This window comes from Microchirus variegatus, assembly GCF_963457635.1.
Source record: "Microchirus variegatus genome assembly, chromosome: 8".
Lineage (NCBI taxonomy): Eukaryota > Metazoa > Chordata > Actinopteri > Pleuronectiformes > Soleidae > Microchirus > Microchirus variegatus.
Window position 1 is genome coordinate 27,863,650 of NC_139809.1, and position 18,656 is coordinate 27,882,305.

The 18,656-nt window shown below is 42.1% G+C and overlaps 2 protein-coding genes across 3 annotated transcripts in view; both read left to right on the plus strand.

Moving 5' to 3' along the window:
* Positions 1-1,139: 1,139 nt before the first annotated feature.
* On the plus strand, positions 1,140-12,895 carry ptpn5 (protein tyrosine phosphatase non-receptor type 5; the record flags this gene model as incomplete). The annotated part of the gene is made up of 12 exons (XM_083893497.1): positions 1,140-1,409; positions 1,841-1,963; positions 2,116-2,211; positions 3,110-3,366; positions 3,462-3,654; positions 4,076-4,160; positions 4,435-4,514; positions 6,097-6,234; positions 6,334-6,444; positions 8,430-8,590; positions 9,858-9,971; positions 12,802-12,895. The coding sequence occupies 12 exons, from the start codon at positions 1,140-1,142 to the stop codon at positions 12,893-12,895; spliced, it is 1,722 nt and encodes a 573-aa protein (XP_083749623.1).
* A 3,437-nt stretch (positions 12,896-16,332) lies between these two features.
* The window catches only part of dusp8a (dual specificity phosphatase 8a), a 50,577-nt gene continuing 48,253 nt past the window's right edge, over positions 16,333-18,656 (plus strand). The window contains exon 1 of one of the 2 annotated variants that reach the window (XM_083893430.1): positions 16,333-16,587. The gene's annotated coding sequence lies outside the window, so the exon portion shown is untranslated. Of the gene's footprint in view, positions 16,588-16,765; positions 16,850-18,656 lie in introns of those variants that run through there. The other variant, XM_083893428.1, reaches the window with a different exon arrangement.

The window sequence follows — 18,656 nt, forward strand, 5'->3', positions numbered from 1 at the left end:
GGGATGAGAGCCACTCTGTTGCCAAGGCAACGGACAGGGCTGTAAACAAGCTACCCCTGACTCATCGCTCCACAATAGTGCGCGCGCTCTCTCTCTCTCTAATACACACACACACATACACACACACACACACACACACACACACACAGGCACATAGAGCATCACTGAGTCTAATCTGAGTTAGACAAGAGGATCCGGAGATGAGCCACTTCAAGCCACTCTTCAAGCTACACATCTGAATAGACCTGTGTAATAAACGCAACCATTCTGTTGTGTATATAGGTTCATTAAAAATGGCACACGCACGCAAAAAAAAACACAGTAAACACATCAGTAAGCAGGAAATCAACATGGAGCGTTGTAAAGGTTTCTGCTGTGCATGAGGGTCAGTCAGCAAAGCAACATAGACAATACTGAATGTGTTTTAAATGTCACTATAATTCATTATATTCACAAAACGTGCAGCTATTACCCCTGTAGGTGGTGATGTTTAAAGCTGCAGTGTGTAACTTTTGTAAAGATTTTTTGTCGTTTATGTTATTTTGCCGTAGTCTGTAGTTTGTGAATGGAAAACGAGTAAAGTTACGTATGCGTATGCTCCATCAGAAAACAATCAGAGGGAGCATATGTGTGTATACACCAGCAGCACAGGGGCGGGTTCTTGCCCCCACTCGCTCTCTTTTTACTCTAGTTTTCTAGACAATACTGAATGTGTTTTAAATGTCATTATAATTCATTATAATCACAAAACGTGCAGCTATTACCCTGTAGGAGGTGATATTTGAAAGCTGCAGTGTGTAACTTTTTTGAAAAGATTTTTTGTCGTTTATGTTATTTTGCCGTAGTCTGTAGTTTGTGAATAGAAAACGTGTAAAGTTACGTATTCATATGCTCCATCAGAAAACAATCAGAGGGAGCATATGTGTGTATACACCAGCAGCACAGGGGCAGGTTCTTGCCCCCCACTCGCTCTCTCTCTTGCAGTGTGATCTAAACACATTGTGTGAACTCATTTGACAACGGTGTGAATCTAATGGACATTTGTTTATATTTAAAAAGTTAGGAAGTAAATGCACAAAAGAGAGATAGCCACCATTATTTGTCATTAACACTATGTAGTGCCTCGTTAACAGGGGATCATGACCCGTCGGCTGAGCAGCTCCACCCGTTCTCACACTGAGGACTCCATCTTCCTGAGGCCCGATGAAGACCCCGTCTGGCTGGACGAGCCCACGAAAACTGAGAAAATAGGCGACGGAGCGCCTAAAAAAGGCCGACTCCCAGAATGCAAAGATGGACCCACGGGAGGCCAAAGTCCGCAGGGAGAGGAAATGTTTTTGCACAAGGTTTACACGCTGTTGATTGAGATCCACTGCTGGGCTGCACTGTTGGTCATCTCCCAAGTCACGGTACGTGAATGGACATCAGCTACGACAAAGACGTTGAATTAAAAATCATCACTAAAGTGAAGATGTCAGCACTTTTTTTTTAGTTGAGATTCCACATTAGTGTCGTTTCCATTCAAATGATATCACACTTAAGCAGCGGCTCTCATTATTTTTCGTCATCTCATGGGCATTATTAGATTACTAGATTAGTGCAGATCAGATGCTCTGTTAGCATTAATAGGCATGTCCCACCAGTGTCACTGTTAACTTAGTGTTTAATTCAGTCTTAAAAAAAAAGGACAGGTGCAACATTAGCATAAAAGAGACTTTTGGCCTTGATTATGACAACAGCCTGTTAAAACATGCACAATAGGTTGTCTGTTTGTCTACTTTTCACGTATTTGTTTACTGGCTGTGACAATCTCCCCTCCCTCCTTTTTTACTTCCTGCAGGGGTACTGGGTGTTTTTTGTTGCAGAGGGAAATGGCCTGCTCTCTTCCATCTACAAAGCCCTGCAGGTCATTGACTTCTACCTGAGCTTCATCTTAACCTTCCACCCAATCTTTGGAATGGATGTAAGTGTCTTTTCCTGGAGCTGTTTCAGTTTGTTTTGGACAGAACATCTGCATCTGGTGTTGACTCACTCTATTTGTCTGTACTCTCTCTCTCGCTCTGCACCCCCCACCCCCCCCCCCCCCCCCCTCCTTTTCTTTTTTTCTCTGGCCAGTCTGTGGCTCTGTCGAGGGAGATGGCAAACACCACGCAGCATAACTGGATCCTTCAAGGGACTGCAGGCGTTGGAGTCGCCATCTGTGTCATCATGGTAAAACTCTTTTTTTTTAATGCTTAAGGGCCAATTCCAATCCCTATCTTAACCCTCAATCTCAACCCTTAATCTTAACTGGCCCTCAAAACCAAGTGTTGAGGGTTATATTGTCACTTAGAAATGGGACACCCCTTAAATGCAGATACGTCTTCAGACTGCGGGGGGCAGAATAACGCGAAAGCTGCGTCCAGTCTGTCAACTCCAAAAAAGAAGAAGAAGAACAGATTTACGTCACGATTATTTATTTATTATTTTATTTCAGTCAAGTTATTAGGTTGTCAGTTAGTTATAAGATGATACTCATACAAATACCACAACCACGGACATATTCAGCTGACAGTTACCACACACCACGGCTTATTGAAGGGTAAACGATAGCAAACGATCACTTGTCCGCACCGGCCGGCTATTGACAAAAGATCGTAAAATAAAAATAAATGTTACGCAACATTGACGTCAGTAATCCATAATATGGGCCTAAACTAAGATAATACAATGGTTTATATCATTTTTATATCTCTATTAACAAAGAAAATACTTAATTTGTATCGCACTCGCTTCGCTGCTTTCGACGCCATCTTTCTTATGTGAAAACACGCAATGCATTCTGGGTAGCCCTTGCTCCCAAGGGTGGTCTCGGAAAATCTCAATATTGAGAGCGATACAGCCCTTAAACTCACCCCTCAACTTATTTTTTCTGAGAATCGGGACAGCACTTGCACTAGAGGGAGCGCACATTTTTGAGATTGAGGGTTAAGCAAGGAATTGGAATTCACCCCAATTGTCATTGAGGGGATCAGGACAGCTCATTGGCTCAATTATGTCTTATGGGGCATAATACTGCCTGAAATATGTGATTTGAATCATTTGAGAACAACTGCATTTTTCCTCCTAGGTTGTCCACATGGTGTGTAAGTGGCGTTATGGCACTACCTCGTGTTCATCAGGAACCGCGTCGCGAGACCTTGGTGATCGGCGTCAGTCAGTGAGTCGCCAGCCGTCCTTCACCCTGTCTGAGTGGACAGATGCTCAGGAAGATCTACTGGACCTTGACACCATCCCCCAGACACCAGTCTTTGAAATGGGTGCTGACACCAGGACAGAGGGAGATGCTGCCACCCTCACTGTCACACCTGTGGGGCTGCAGGAGAGGTCAGATGAAAAGAGATGCTGGAACTTAGTACTCCGTAGTCATCCATTTCAGATCCATATTTTCCATTTTTTTGCTTTTGTCTGATTCTGCACAGGAGGGGCTCCAATGTTTCCTTGACCTTGGACATGTGCACTCCAGGCTGCACTGAGCCCTACGGCTATGGAGCCCAGCTCTCCCCGAGAGACCAGTCAGCCCAAGAGTACCTCCGGCAGGGAACGCACGTCCTGACCCCAGACATGCTGCACACGCGGGCCATGGATGACCAAAGCCTGCAGGCCGAGTTTTATGTGAGCGCAAATGCAGAAAGTGAACCCACCTACATGGTTTATAACAACCGAGTTGAACAGAGACTTGCCATAAAAAACGTACCCTGACACACAAATGCACACAAACACCTAACTGCGCACACACCCTTAAGCTGTTTCACTGTCTGTTAGTGGGCGGAGGGAAGGAAAAACACGGACTTATTTTGCATATGAAAACCCTACAGAGGATTCCGGTTTCTGCCAAACAGAGAGCTGTGCATTAAAGCCGTTTACTTTATGATTTAAACAGCACGGTGAATGTCAAGGGCAGCAGATGACTTCATGTCTTATGATATTATTTCATAATGTTTTGTAGCCTGGTGCAAGGCTAGGTTAGTACTTCCCCTTAATTTCTGCAAGGACCGATTGTTATTTGAATCCATTGTTCTGTGTCCATTGACAGGAAACTCCCATGAACTTTGTGGACCCTAAGGAGTACAACTACCCAGGGCTGGTGAGAAAGAATCGCTACAAAACCATCTTACCCAGTGAGTGTTGCATGCAACATTTGCCATAATTACTAAAACAGATCCTGAAGCTATGAATTATGTAAGAAGCTTCTCTTTATTTTATCCACATTCTTGTTTACTTCTGTTCACCAGATTATTGCCATTCACAGAAAAATGAGAAGCCAACCATGTTAAACTCTCATACTGTATGTAATATACTGTATATGGAGGATGTTATTGACCAACTCCATCTGTTGCTGTGCCCTTAAACCACAACACATCTGTTTGACTCTCACTTTCTGCCCACCTGCAGATACACACAGCAGAGTGATACTCAAATCCCAGGATGAGGACGATTTCCTATCTACCTACATAAATGGCAATTATCTCAAAGTAAGTGAAGCCATTTTTTTTTAGTGGAAGTAGGAGTAGACATTAAAGGAGTAGTTCAAGGTTTTTTTTTAAGTGCAGCTGTAAGGTATTTAACACATTTCACTGACTGTCCTGAGTCATGGACACTCGTTTTAGGCTTTTAAAAATATGATATCTTAAACATTGGTTTGCTGCTTTATCTTAAAAGCAGGCAGGCTTGTTCTGGAAGTCTGCCTGATATTAGGTCAGGAATATTATCAGGGTCTCTGCAGGTTTTAACAAGTCAAATTTAAAGACTTTTTAAAGGGACACTGTGTTGTATTTATGGGTTTATATGACCCAAAATCCACTCTTTTATACATATAATGTGCTCCTGCATTGTCTAGTCGCTGTATAATAGTTTTTGTTTAATTTTCGTAGTGTTTCAAAAAGTCATGTAAAATAACATGGTCGCGGGCCGCGGTTGCATTGCCACTGTTCGCAGCGAGACGCCATGTTTCTACCGGAGCCTGTAAGGACAAACGCGAGAGAACAAATCAAGCGTCGCTTTACTTGTAGCGGAAGTCCCGCCTCCACTGTCTCCGCTTCGTCTGCTACGGCCGCGGTAGCTCGCCCTCTCCCTCGCCTCACGAACCTCATCTGCTGACACGGAGAAAGATGACGAGGACGACATTTGACCGGCTGAGGATACCGTAGCGCTCAGGGAAGGGAGGGGGTGAGCAGAGGAGCAGTTCTTTGTTGTAAATTTCAGCCTCTCCTCTAGATGGCAATATAAACGACTTACTTCACCTTTAAGACTTTTTTAAGACCATAATGAATAAAATTTAAGACCCATTTCAAATCCATACTGGCAAAAAAAGTGCAAAAGACATGAAGGAAAATTGGAGCCACAAATCGTTGAACTTGCAATTCAGCTTAGCTGTGGGCTTGCGTTAAGTTTTCTCCGCTGCTATGCTATGCTAAGCTATAACAGACCGCGGCGCGCGCACAGCACACTAGCTAGTGGTGCTCGCTAAATTCTCACCGGGCAGCACAGGTGGCCTACTCTAGTTCCGTGTTGTAGTTATGCTAGCTAGCGCATCCTCAAAAATTCGCTATTTCAAAGCGTAGACTGAAGTTTATGCACGTTTTAAATAAAAGTAACGTTAATCGATTTTTAAGACCTTTCAAAATTGTATTTAAGACCTATTATGAGATGTGAGCAAAATTTAAGACATTTTAAGGCCTTGAATTCAAATTATTGGATTTAAGACTTTTTCAGACTTTTTAAGACCCCGCGATTCCCTGATTATGTCTGTAAACCCCTGTCTCTCTTGCACCAAACCACATAGACACAAACTGTATTTTTAATTCTGGTTTACTGCTGCCTGGTTCGGTAAGTTCGGTAACGGGATTTCAAACACCAAGGTCACAAGATAAGACTTTTCAACGTATACTAATGGAGGCAGCAGTTGATGAGCAACTTCTGGGTGCCATGAAATACAATTGTTGCAAACATATTGTTAAAACACAGGGTTGAAGGTAAACCTGAAATAACACTTTAATTCTTACATTAGCTCATTAGCCGCTATAACTGTGTGTGTGTGTGTGTGTGTGTCTGCAGGGATATGACGGTGAGGAGCATGCATACATTGCCACTCAGGGTCCCACTGTGAACACGGTGGGGGATTTCTGGAGGATGGTGTGGCAAGAGAGAACTCCAATCATCGTGATGATCACCAACCTAGAGGAGAAAAACGAGGTGAGCGCGGGTTAAAGGACGACAATGGCTGCCAATTACCGGTTAATAAACACACGCGACATTGAAATGCCCTACTTGTGTGTCTACTCTGCCTCGCAGAAATGTGCAGAGTACTGGCCCGAGGACACTGTGACCCACGAGGGCATCGAGATCACCGTCGTCAGGGTAACCCAGGAGGATGACTACAGCCTGAGGGTGTTTACACTTAAGGTGAAACACAAAGACAGACACTGTGGGCCAATTCCAATTCCTATCTTAACCCTTAATCTTAACTGGCCCTCAAAACCAAGTGTTGAGGGTTATTTTGTCAATTAGAAATGGGACACCCCTTAAATGCAGATACGTCTTCAGACTGTAGGGGGCAGAATAACGCGAAAGCTGCGTCCAGTCTGTCAACTCCAAAAAAGAAGAAGAAGAAGAACACATTTACGTCACGATTATTTATTTATTATTTTATTTCAGTCAAGTTATTAGGTTGTCAGTTAGTTATAAGATGATACTCATACAAATACCACAACCACGGACATATTCAGCTGACAGTTACCACACACCACGGCTTATTGAAAAGTAAACCATAGCAAACGATCGCGTGTGCCCACCGGCCGACTATTGACAAAAGATCGTAAAATAAAAATAAATGTTACGCAACAATGACGTCAGTAATCCATAATATGGGCCTAAACTAAGATAATACAATGGTTTTCATCATTTTTATATCTCTATTAACAAAGAAAATACTTAATTTGTATCGCACTCGCTTCGCTGCTTTCGACGCCATCTTTCTTATGTGAAAACACGCAATGCATTCTGGGTAGCCCTTGCTCCCAAGGGTGGTCCCGGAAATTCTCAATATTGAGGGCGATACAGCCCTTAAACTCGCCCCTCAACTTAATTTTTCTGAGAATCTGGACAGCACTTGCACTAGAGGGAGCGCGCATTTTTGAGATTGAGGGTTAAGCAAGGAATTGGAATTCACCCTAAATCTCAGACAAATTGCACTATATCACACTTGATACTCACCGTAGACACCTCACTATTACACTGATAGATGGGTTACACCTTTGGGACAAATGGAGGCGACAATACTCAGTTTGAACCAGGATTTGATCAGGCAACCTACTTACTATGAGGCAACAGTGCTAGCCACTATAAGATGTTGTCAAATTTAAATGGCATGACCAAATAAATTAAATCAAGAAAAAGTCAGAACCCTCAAAACATGAACAAATGTGAAAGAAAGACTCTTTGCAGGTTTTAAAGCACACAGTGTGTTACCTGCTCTGCTGCAGTGAGAATATCTACTCTCAACAGTATGTTTACAACTGGCTAAGTGTGTGACACAAATCTGCCCACACATTTGATTTCATATTTAGTTTGTGGTCATGGGGTTATCAGTATTCATTGAGCCAAAGATGATAAATCGGTAAACAGAGAACTGCACCTGATTAATAAACTCCAGGGGACCATTATATAACACTCAGGCTCAGGCTCGTTGTTCATTCAGCTCCTCTGCTGGTTACAGTATGTTGTCTGTCCTGCAGCACTAGAAATCACTCACTCAGGGACCAGAGAGGCAGATGATGGATTTGATCATGTACGGGCAAACTTTTCAAAAACCCTCGCTCTCTTTTGTCCTGCTCTGCATTCATTGTTGTCGTAGCAACTAACACCGAGGTAACGACTCGTACATGTGGTGAAGCAACTCATCAGAAATCATTCTCAGTCCATATGTGTGTGTGTCATGTACATATACTGTACATTAGGGGTGTGAGAAAAAAATCAATTCTAATCATCCGCGATTCCGAAACGATTCATAAACTTCAAAAATCGATTAAAAAAAGACGAGAAATTTAAGTTTCTATTTGGAAAAAAACACCAGTTTGTGTTATTTGTGTACAGTTTATTTTTGTAACTTATTGGAGAAAAAAGGCAGCGAGCCTTAGCTTTTATTTATGCAAGTTATTTTTTTGTAAAGTAAGTAAGTTTTTATTTGTTTGGAATGAATAAATGTTAACTTTTGTCTTCAGTTTGCCTTTGTGTGATCACATTATCTTCTACAAACTGTATTGTTTCGATGCCATAATTTGCCTTTAATTTTGAATCGAGAATCGTATGAATCGAATCGGTTGAATGGAGAATCGATTATGAATCAAATCCTGACCCTGTGTGTCCATGTGACTGTGTCTTTGCTCCAGTGTGACGGTGAGGAGCGCAGTCTGCGGCAATACTGGTACACCTCATGGCCTGATCAAAAGACTCCTGACAAGGCTCCACCCCTGCTGGAATTGGTACAGGAAGTGGAAAGAGCCCAAACAGAAGCCCCGCCCTCCAGCGGCCCAATAATTGTCCACTGCAGGTACTGGTGATGGGAAGTTTGGCTCTTTTCAATTTGGCAATTATGAATGGTTTGTGTGTTTGTAAGCCTAATTTTTAATGATAAAGAAGTAGTGTTACAATTTATTTTTTTTAACATTTTAAACCTTTAAAGGTGCATTATGTAATAAATCTAAAGCAACTGGACGTAAAATCCTCCTAATGTGTCACAGAGACTCAGGAATAATGTTCATATAACAAACTGAACTCACCAACAACAACAGTACAGACAAAATGTTTGCATTAAAAAAAATATTTTTGCAGACTGCAAATCATGTTTATGTTTTGATATCATGTTTTGGCATGTGGCGCCACCTACCGCCGTCTACCAATCATTGCAGTCAGTAGAGTCTCAGCTGCCGAGCAACCACGGGTTGCCAGTTACGTCAGAAAAACGAAACCTAAAAGACCTTGGTATTTTGAATTTGAATGTAGTCACCGTTTTTGGCCACATTCTTACATATGGCACCTTTAAATTAGGGACGATTCTTTTCATTACTTTGCTGCACAAATGCTGCACGTACCTCCGAGCGATCTTTTTTCAGGTGCCTGATTAAATTGGAGGTACACATTTAGCAAAATCCAGGCATTAATTTATCGGGTTTAAATGAACAACTGAACACAGAACCTGCACTTAACCTAAACAACCAAGCTAATCCTGCTCTGAGCTTCGCAGTCTCTAATATCTTTGAAAGTATGATCCTAGTCATACTAATGGCGTGTCAATCAAAATAAATTCCTCTGCATGCATGGATTCTGTAGAAGATTCGGCTCTTCATGTTAGCTACAAAGAACCTGCTCTTAGGACCGACTCGTTCACGAATGACACATCACTAGATCACTACAAAACTAGCTTGGTTTTGACGTAAGGATCAGTGCAGTGTTCCATGTTAAATACAGTATATTCAGTATGTTTTGAAAAGGATCTGAGGGGACAAACACAATAAATAACAAGGAAACTGATCTGAAAATATCTATATATAATAAAATGCAGTTAAATATGTATATGAGTGTACTGCACATTTTACATTTTACATTGCATTAGACCATTTTTAAGTGCTGGCGTTTATGATTTTTAAACACTTGGCGTTCTGCAGGCAAAGCATTTGTCCACTTACAAGCTGCGTTTGTCTGATTTGTCTCGTGAGGATGAGTGAAATTAGTGGAATGAGTGCTAATCGATACACTGATCAGTTTTCCTCATCGCCCCCCTTCTGCGTGCCTTCACCTCATGCCACTTTTCTCTGCAGTGCTGGAATCGGACGAACTGGCTGCTTCATCGCCACCTCCACCCTGTGCAAGCAGCTGAGGACCGAAGGTGTGGTGGACATCCTGAGAACCACCTGCCAGCTCCGTCTGGACAGGTGAGATATTTTTAGCGCATGTTTTTAGCATGTTTATCTTTAGCTCGAGCCATAAGAGCCTACATGATGCAGTTTGAGTTGATTAAATTCAAAATGACCCCAAGCCAAGTATCTGTGTGGATATGAGAGTCAAAACATCACCAGATTATTCCAGACATCCTGCTAAATAATCCAAGGTGTTGGTAACTATTTTGTAATTTGCTGTCTCGTCATTTGGATAGAGAATATCCCCCAAATAGTGTTGGGGTTGTAGAATCGGAAAAAGTTACCACTCAGTGACACATTACAATTTGACTTATATGGAAAAGCACAAGGTCATCATACAATGCAACATGATACAGACTCAGTGTTGTTGCATTCCTCAAGAAGGAACTGAAATAAACACACAAAGAGTACATGTTGCACCATTAAAACACAAACAGGATAGAAAGCATGGTTCCCTTATATTGCACATTATAAGTTATACTTAAAATTAATGTTACATAGCAGCTGTGGCCATGTGATTATTTGTGTGTAGAATGTTAAGTTAGGAAGGCACAAAAGACACATTTGGGCTCTGACTGACTGAATGTAATAGATGTAGGTAACAGAGGGGGAAAGAGTACTGAAATATTCTACTCAAGTAAAAGTACCACTATTTTGATGAACAACTGTCTAGTTAAGGTAAAAAAAAAAAAGTAGCTTGTTTAAAATGTATAGTAAACGTTACAATGCTAACAGCTGCAACAAATGTCATGGTAACTGATCCACGTTTGAATAATTATCCACAACCATAAACTATAGTTAGTTGATGGTTGGATGGATGGCCTGATGGTTGGTTGGATGGACAGATGGTTGGATGGATGGCCTGATGGTTGGATGGATGGCCTGATGGTTGGTTGGATGGACAGATGGTTGGATGGATGGCCTGATGGTTGGATGGATGGACAGATGGTTGGATGATGGACAGATGGTTGGATGGATGGCCTGATTGTTGGATGATGGACAGATGGTTGGATGGATCGACAGATGGTTGGATGATGGACAAATGGTTGGTTGAATGGACAGATGGTTGGATGGATGGAGAGATGGTTGGTTGGATGGATGGTCAGTTAGTTGGATGGATGGACAGATGGTTGGAGGATGGACAGATGGTTAGATGATGGACAGGTGGTTGAATGATGGACAGATGGTTGGTTGAATGGACAGATGGTTGGATGGATGGCCTGATGGTTGGATGGATGGACAGATGGTTGGATGATGGACAGATGGTTGGATGGATGGACAGATGGTTGGATGGATCGATAGATTGTTGGATGGATGGACAGATGGTTGGATGATGGACAGATGATTGGTTGAATGGACAGATGGTTGGATGGATGGATGGATGGACAGATGGTTGGATGATGGACAGATGGTTGGTTGAATGGACAGATGGTTGGATGGATGGAGAGATGGTTGGTTGGATGGATGGACAGTTAGTTGGATTGATGGACAGATGGTTAGATGATGGACAGATGGATGGATGGATGGACAGATGGTTGGTTGAATGGACAGATGGTTGGATGGATGGCCTGATGGTTGGTTGGATGGACAGATGGTTGGATGGATGGCCTGATGGTTGGATGGATGGACAGATGGTTGGATGATGGACAGATGGTTGGATGGATGGCCTGATTGTTGGATGATGGACAGATGGTTGGATGGATCGACAGATGGTTGGATGATGGACAAATGGTTGGTTGAATGGACAGATGGTTGGATGGATGGAGAGATGGTTGGTTGGATGGATGGTCAGTTAGTTGGATGGATGGACAGATGGTTGGATGATGGACAGGTGGTTAGATGATGGACAGGTGGTTGAATGATGGACAGATGGTTGGTTGAATGGACAGATGGTTGGATGGATGGCCTGATGGTTGGATGGATGGACAGATGGTTGGATGATGGACAGATGGTTGGATGGATGGACAGATGGTTGGATGATGGACAGATGGTTGGTTGAATGGACAGATGGTTGGATGGATCGATAGATTGTTGGATGGATGGACAGATGGTTGGATGATGGACAGATGATTGGTTGAATGGACAGATGGTTGGATGGATGGATGGACAGATGGTTGGATGATGGACAGATGGTTGGTTGAATGGACAGATGGTTGGATGGATGGAGAGATGGTTGGTTGGATGGATGGACAGTTAGTTGGATTGATGGACAGATGGTTAGATGATGGACAGATGGATGGATGGATGGATGGATGGATGGGCAGATGGTTGGATGATGGACAGATGGTTGGTTGAATGGACAGATGGTTGGATGGATGGAGAGATGGTTGGTTGGATGGATGGACAGTTAGTTGGATGGATGGACAGATGGTTAGATGATGGACAGATGGTTGGATGGATGGACAGATGGTTAGATGATGGACAGATTGTTGGATGGATGGACAGATGGTTGAATGATGGACAGATGGTTAGATGGATGGACAGATGGTTGGATGATGTACATATGGTTGGTTGAATGGACAGATGGTTGGATTGATGAAGAGATGGTTGGTTGGATGGATGGACAGATGGTTGGATGGATGGACAGATGGTTGGTTGAATGGACAGATTGTTGGATGGATGGACAGATGGTTGGATGGATGGACAGATGGTTGGTTGAATGGACAGATGGTTGGATGGATGGACAGATGGTTGGATGGATGGACAGATGGTTGGATGGATGGACAGATGGTTGGCTGGATGGGAGATATTACAGTGACTGTAGTGGGATGAAAAAAAGTTGTTGAATTGAAATGCCCTGAAATGGTTTTGCCTGTCTTTGTGTCTGTGCACCTGTGTTTATTAGGGGTGGGATGATCCAGACGTGCGAGCAGTACCAGTTTGTGCATCACGTCCTCAGCCTGTATGAGAAGCAGCTGCCTCACACCGCTGAGGAATAAGTCGAGTGAGTGCTACAGCCAGACCGAGACACACCACTGTACACAGTACCGCCTCTGGTGGTATGCACCACTGTACCTATAGCGTCATCTCAATCTCACCCTTTAACAAGTTTCTGCCCGTGATTATCTCTCCGTTCAAGACAGGCTCGCTCCAGACAGGACTGAATGACTGAAATCCGTGCTTAATGTATGTCTTTGAGCAGAGCAGAAAACAGGAACGTGTGATTCTAGATACCCCCCCCCTCCCCACAAACACTAATCCCACACATCAGTGTTATTGATCCATGCTTGTCCTGGAGGGTCACAAAAGTCCAAAAGAAAATCAAAGCCTGCAGATACATGATACCGTCTCATTTGCATCAAGGCCTTGTTTAGTGCTTGATCTAGAATAGCTCCCTCGTATACTGTATGTACAGTTATCATAAAGGTTCTCTAGAGAGCTGAGGTATAATCCCATCACCTGCACTCATGTTAATGTAAGGAGTAAGTACAGTCACCCACAGTTAGTATTAATGATAAGACCTATTACAATACCAGTGCCAGCATAAGGTAAATAAACAGTAATGTTACAATTTCAGCCCAATAATACACTATATATCTGTATCTATAGATATATATATATATATACATAAATATAGATATGAAAGTTTAGAATAAATACTGTATAATTTTTTTCATTGACTGTCACTTTTAATGTGAAATATTTTTTACATGAGGCCTGTTTCAACTTTTGATGCATTCAAGAGCCACCTCATCTTCAGGTTGCATGGTGCTAAGTGTTCATTAAAGGCATGTGCAATGTTATGGAACATAGGAATGTATAAAATAAATTAGGTTATTGACTAATCAGGATATCTGTGCGATCCTCGACGTTATAGTTTTTTGTTTTTTTTCCCATTCTGCCTGTGCGATCCGTCATGGCCCACGGCGGTTTACAGTGAACAAATCCTGCATTATGGCCACACATAGATGTACATGATCCAGAGGAGTCACAGAGCCAGTGACACTGAGGCGACAGACGGCAGAAACGGAATCGGACCAACAGAAAAGTCAACGCAGACCAGGCCAAGACTTTCACGTGTTGCTGATCGTCCTCTACATGTTCCATCACTATCATGAAGCTTCCTCAAAGTCGCCTGCTCTGTGACACCTCTGCCTTCAACAGTAGCTTAACACACATTCATGATGTAAGAAGCCCATGATTGTTGTATAGACAGGCCAGGCCTAATCTGTATGAAAGCACAATAGACCGACTAAGGTTGTCTTTCTAATGTTCAGCTATAAAAGTTCTTTTTATCTGTATTGTGTTTTCGATTGTGTTGAGTTTAATGGATTGCATGTGCCGTATGGGACTCCATAGGTCCACAATCAAAGCGACGTGATTGGTTGTCCCGCTTTTTGTTGTTGTAAAAAAAAAGGCTTTCGAAGCCTGTTATAATATTGCTTGCTCTCGGCCAATGCTTTTGATACAGTTTGCTTTTGTGAAACCAACCAGAGATATTTTTAGAACATTTTGATACAATCCTTTCGAGTAGATGCCTTGTGTATATTTCCGTTTACACCATGATGGAATGTAGCTCATACTGTGGATCAAACCATCGGTTTATATTGCAAGATTTGACAGACAAAAAAATGTGACAACTACCTAAGTTACCTTACAGTACAGAAAATAAATAGATTACGTTCAGTCTTCAGTATTCTTACTTTATGCCGTTAGGCTTTGCTTTAGTATGCTTTGCTTTCTGTGTATGTTTTATATTTTATTTCTTGGAGAATTTTTACCTCGGACTGAGTTTTTTTTATGCAGTCCCCACTCGAGTCCACCTGTGACCGTAGGCCACTCTCAGTTGACAACTCAAGAAATTATTGCTATATGTATGGCAGCTAAAACAGTGAGGACATGTACATTTTTTTTTTTGTGTAAAATTAAAACAACTTCTATCGTGAATAAATGCATCAGATCAACAGTCATGAACATTATCAGAGGATGAAATTACTGAGTCTTGCCGTCTTGCAAATTAAACTGCCAAAAATGAACATTTTCCAAACTACAAATAGAGAAATAATCCTCTTATAATGTCCACAGTTCTTGACTGTGAGGCTTTTATTTGACAGCTTGTTTTCAGTGCTTTCCTGTTCCTCCTCTGACGATCAGAATGGGGACGATGACGCACAACAAAGAGTCAGACATTCAACCAACCAGCAACCAGTATTTCTCTCCTCTGCTACAGTATTGCTTTAAGTTGTGAGTTTTTGCATCCAAATAAAGGTAGATTTTCATGAAATCTGTGTCTGCCTTACCATGACTTCATCTCTGCGAGTCTCGTGGACTCAGTGTTTCGTGCTGGACATGAATCATCTCATTGTAAACAAGTTCTTCCTTGCACCACAGAGTGCAGTTCAACATTTGCACCACTAAGTGTCAGTGTGTACAATCTAATTGCACTTGGCGCCAGTAGCTGTGTCACCCCTGCATCCATGTGCTTTCTCACCAGCACGGTGACAGCAGAGCAACAGAACAAAAGCTTTCAATCAAAGACAGAGAGCTGATGATAATGAAACCAAATACAAATACTTTTTTTAATACTAAACACACAATAGGCAGCATTGTAAAATATATAACGTGCTCATGATGTAAGCATGATAATTCATAGTTTGACATTTGGCAGGTCACTGCCTAACATAAACACTCACCAGCAGATGTTTGGCACACTTCATGAGACAAGATATTTTAATCTAGCCATTTGTGCTTTCTGTATTTACTTATTTTTTTATTATTATTTTGATTCATTTAGTAACAACTTTGATCACATAAATAATATCAACAACATAGGCAGATTAATGCAACATACATGTAAACAAGAATAAAATAAAATATAAAGAAATGTATTAAAAATCTATTAGAATAAAACCCTAACCCTTAAAATGTAAGGACATGTTGTATAGAGGATAATATGGCTTTTTTTTTTTTTTTTTTTTTAAAGAAGGCAACCAAATAAATGAATAATCAGATCAAATGATTTAATAGACGTATTATTATTGAAGCCTTATGAGCTCGTTGTTGTTACTGTTCATAATTCATAATTCAGTTATTCTGCCAAGTGTCGCTTTGCAGTCATTGGCTCGTGAGCGCGTCCCCTTTAAAAAACACAAACTGTCCCTTTAATCGGGGACGGCTCTGCGGGACAAATCAGGGCGCTTACGTCACCCAGCCCCTGAGCCGTCATCGCTGATTGGCTGGAGGTGACGTCAACCTAGGTTTTTTTGTTTTTTTTTCTCTCCATGCCGAACCATGACCTCATCGCTTTAGTTCATGAAAGTGCTAAAGTGCACCTCCTGTAACCGCTCCCCCCTCCTCCTCCTCCTCCAGACACACTGTACTACCAGTTTAAACTTTTAACCTAGCCGAGCGAAGCTAACGTCTGTGCCCGCTGGAGTCAGCCGTATGTGCCGCTCAGCTCCGCGGCTGAGGGAGCTCCTGTGTGGCTCACAGCCGCCGAGCGTTCATGTCTCGTCTGTTACTGGCGCTGTCAACGTCCGTCAGCTGTACCGTCCTGTCCTGTCCTGTCCCCCCCTCCTTCCCTCCCGCCACAGCGCCAGGTAAACACCGGCCAGCCCCATGAAGAACACCGCTGCTTTCCCCTCACACATGGAGGCCAACTCAATGACATAAAAGCCGCGTGGAGCCCGAGGTGAGTGTGTGAAACGACATTTTTTGCTTTAATATCAAGTGCGTTGCTACGCTATCCACGAAGCTAGCTTACGTTAGCCCTCCTCCTCCCCCGCCCCCTCGTGCTCTCCTGCTGCAGCAGCGACACTGTCAGCGCGCGCGCTCCCCTGCTTCAATGGTGCGCGCTCGTCTTATGGGAATTAAAACCCCGTCCAGGCTGAAGTTATCGTTTCATTTATTTTTTTTGCAAACATCTCTGCATTTATCGTCCATCCCGTATTAAGGTATGTACAAAAAATGACGTGTATTGTCGTTTCGTTGTTGTGAGTAAAAATTTATCACGCTGCTGTCTTTTTTTTTATCATCAATGGAGACAGTTTCATTTTGTCATGCGGGCATTTCCACGCGTCACAGCAACAACACAGGGCAGGTTTCCCACGAAAAAGGAGCTTTTGTATCCACTGATGTTAATGACTGAGCCGGTGTGAAGGCAATGACCGCTGCTGTGTTCTTATGTCTGGGTCGGTTTATTATAATGCGCTCTAAGCTCAGCCTCCATCATTGTTATTAACGTTATTGGACAGGCCACAGTGTCCCGTCTGTTTCTTTGTCATCATTGAGGATCCATTGCACGCATTTTTTTTTCATGTATGATCTTGGTTGACATATTATTATGATTATGATTATGATTACTATTATTATTGTTGTTGTTGTTATTATTGATCTCAGTGATCATTTGGTGATTGCTGGGAGCCCCAGCTTGTTGTTATATGACCCCTCATCCTGTATCAGCCTCAGCGGGGGGGGATATATTGATCAGAGGACAGCACAACTGCTTAAGTTGTTTACAGTATGATTAAGCTTCTTCTCCACTGGGGGCAACCAAGGATCGATTTTTCAAAATTGCACGATCACCACTCAAGTTGTGGTATTTATTTCCACGTACAGTGGAGGAACCACTTCAGGCATTATATGACTAGGAAAGTGGTTAATACGCTACCACAATAAGCACTATAGCATAATAAGTTGAGAGTGGCGAGTTTTCCTTATCAGGAACTCGTGAATGGAGGAATTGACTTGGAAATGCTGTCAAGTCCACCAACATACAGTCCCAGTGATTTATTTTGAAGTGCCACAAGGGGGAGTTTGCATCATTGCAGCCATTCCACCACGATTTATAATGTGTTTATTTTAATTTTTTTAATTTTATCTTGCTTGTTTCCCACTTTAAAATGTTTAGTGAAAGTATACAGTAACATGATTTTCTAATGTTACGACATTTTAAAACATTCTTGAGATTGTTAATTTCTGTAACTTTTTTCACGACATTAGAAGACAGCGTTGTTGTTGGGAACACTGGTAGTTTATCCATTTCGTCTGTTTTCAATGAATACGTTTTCAAGCTCAGGGATGTGAAGGTTGATTAGAGGCGGAGGGTCACACCTGTTTACACCATTTAAGGATCTAAAACGAAGCAAAATGACAGCAGAAATGCTCTTCTTGTCACCATAATATCACGATTTGCAATTATTCAGGTATATTACGGTAACATTACGGTAAATGTTCATGTTGTTCGGTGCCTTCTTTGGACCCCACTGTACCAGGCCTGTCACTGTTCCAACCCTATTAGAGATGCAGACATTAATTATTCACATTCAACTGCTCACGTATAGCTATCAACCAAATACATAGACATTGGTAAACAGTTGTTTTGAGTGAATGCATGATTATTCTGACTAACAATTATCTGCTTATTATAGCTGTAAATGCTTTGGCCTTTTGTAATACATGATGGAGTGTGTAAAGGTAGCATCACTTTTACGTTTTTGTTAAATCACTCTGTAGCGTCTTTTACACTGAACAGTGGCTATTTCTGGGATTTTTAAATCCTTGTGAAGCCGCTAAAAAAGACGCTTAATACCGTTTCCATTGCCAATGGTTAGTCTACACTGTGGGGTGTTTTTTGTGATAATATTGTTGTGATTTTACTTCTGTCTGTCTCTTTCTATCGGTCATTGAGATGATCCGACTGATGAAATGAAAGATGTTGAACGCTGTCCCAAGTTCTAAAGAGCAGGGATCACCAGAGAG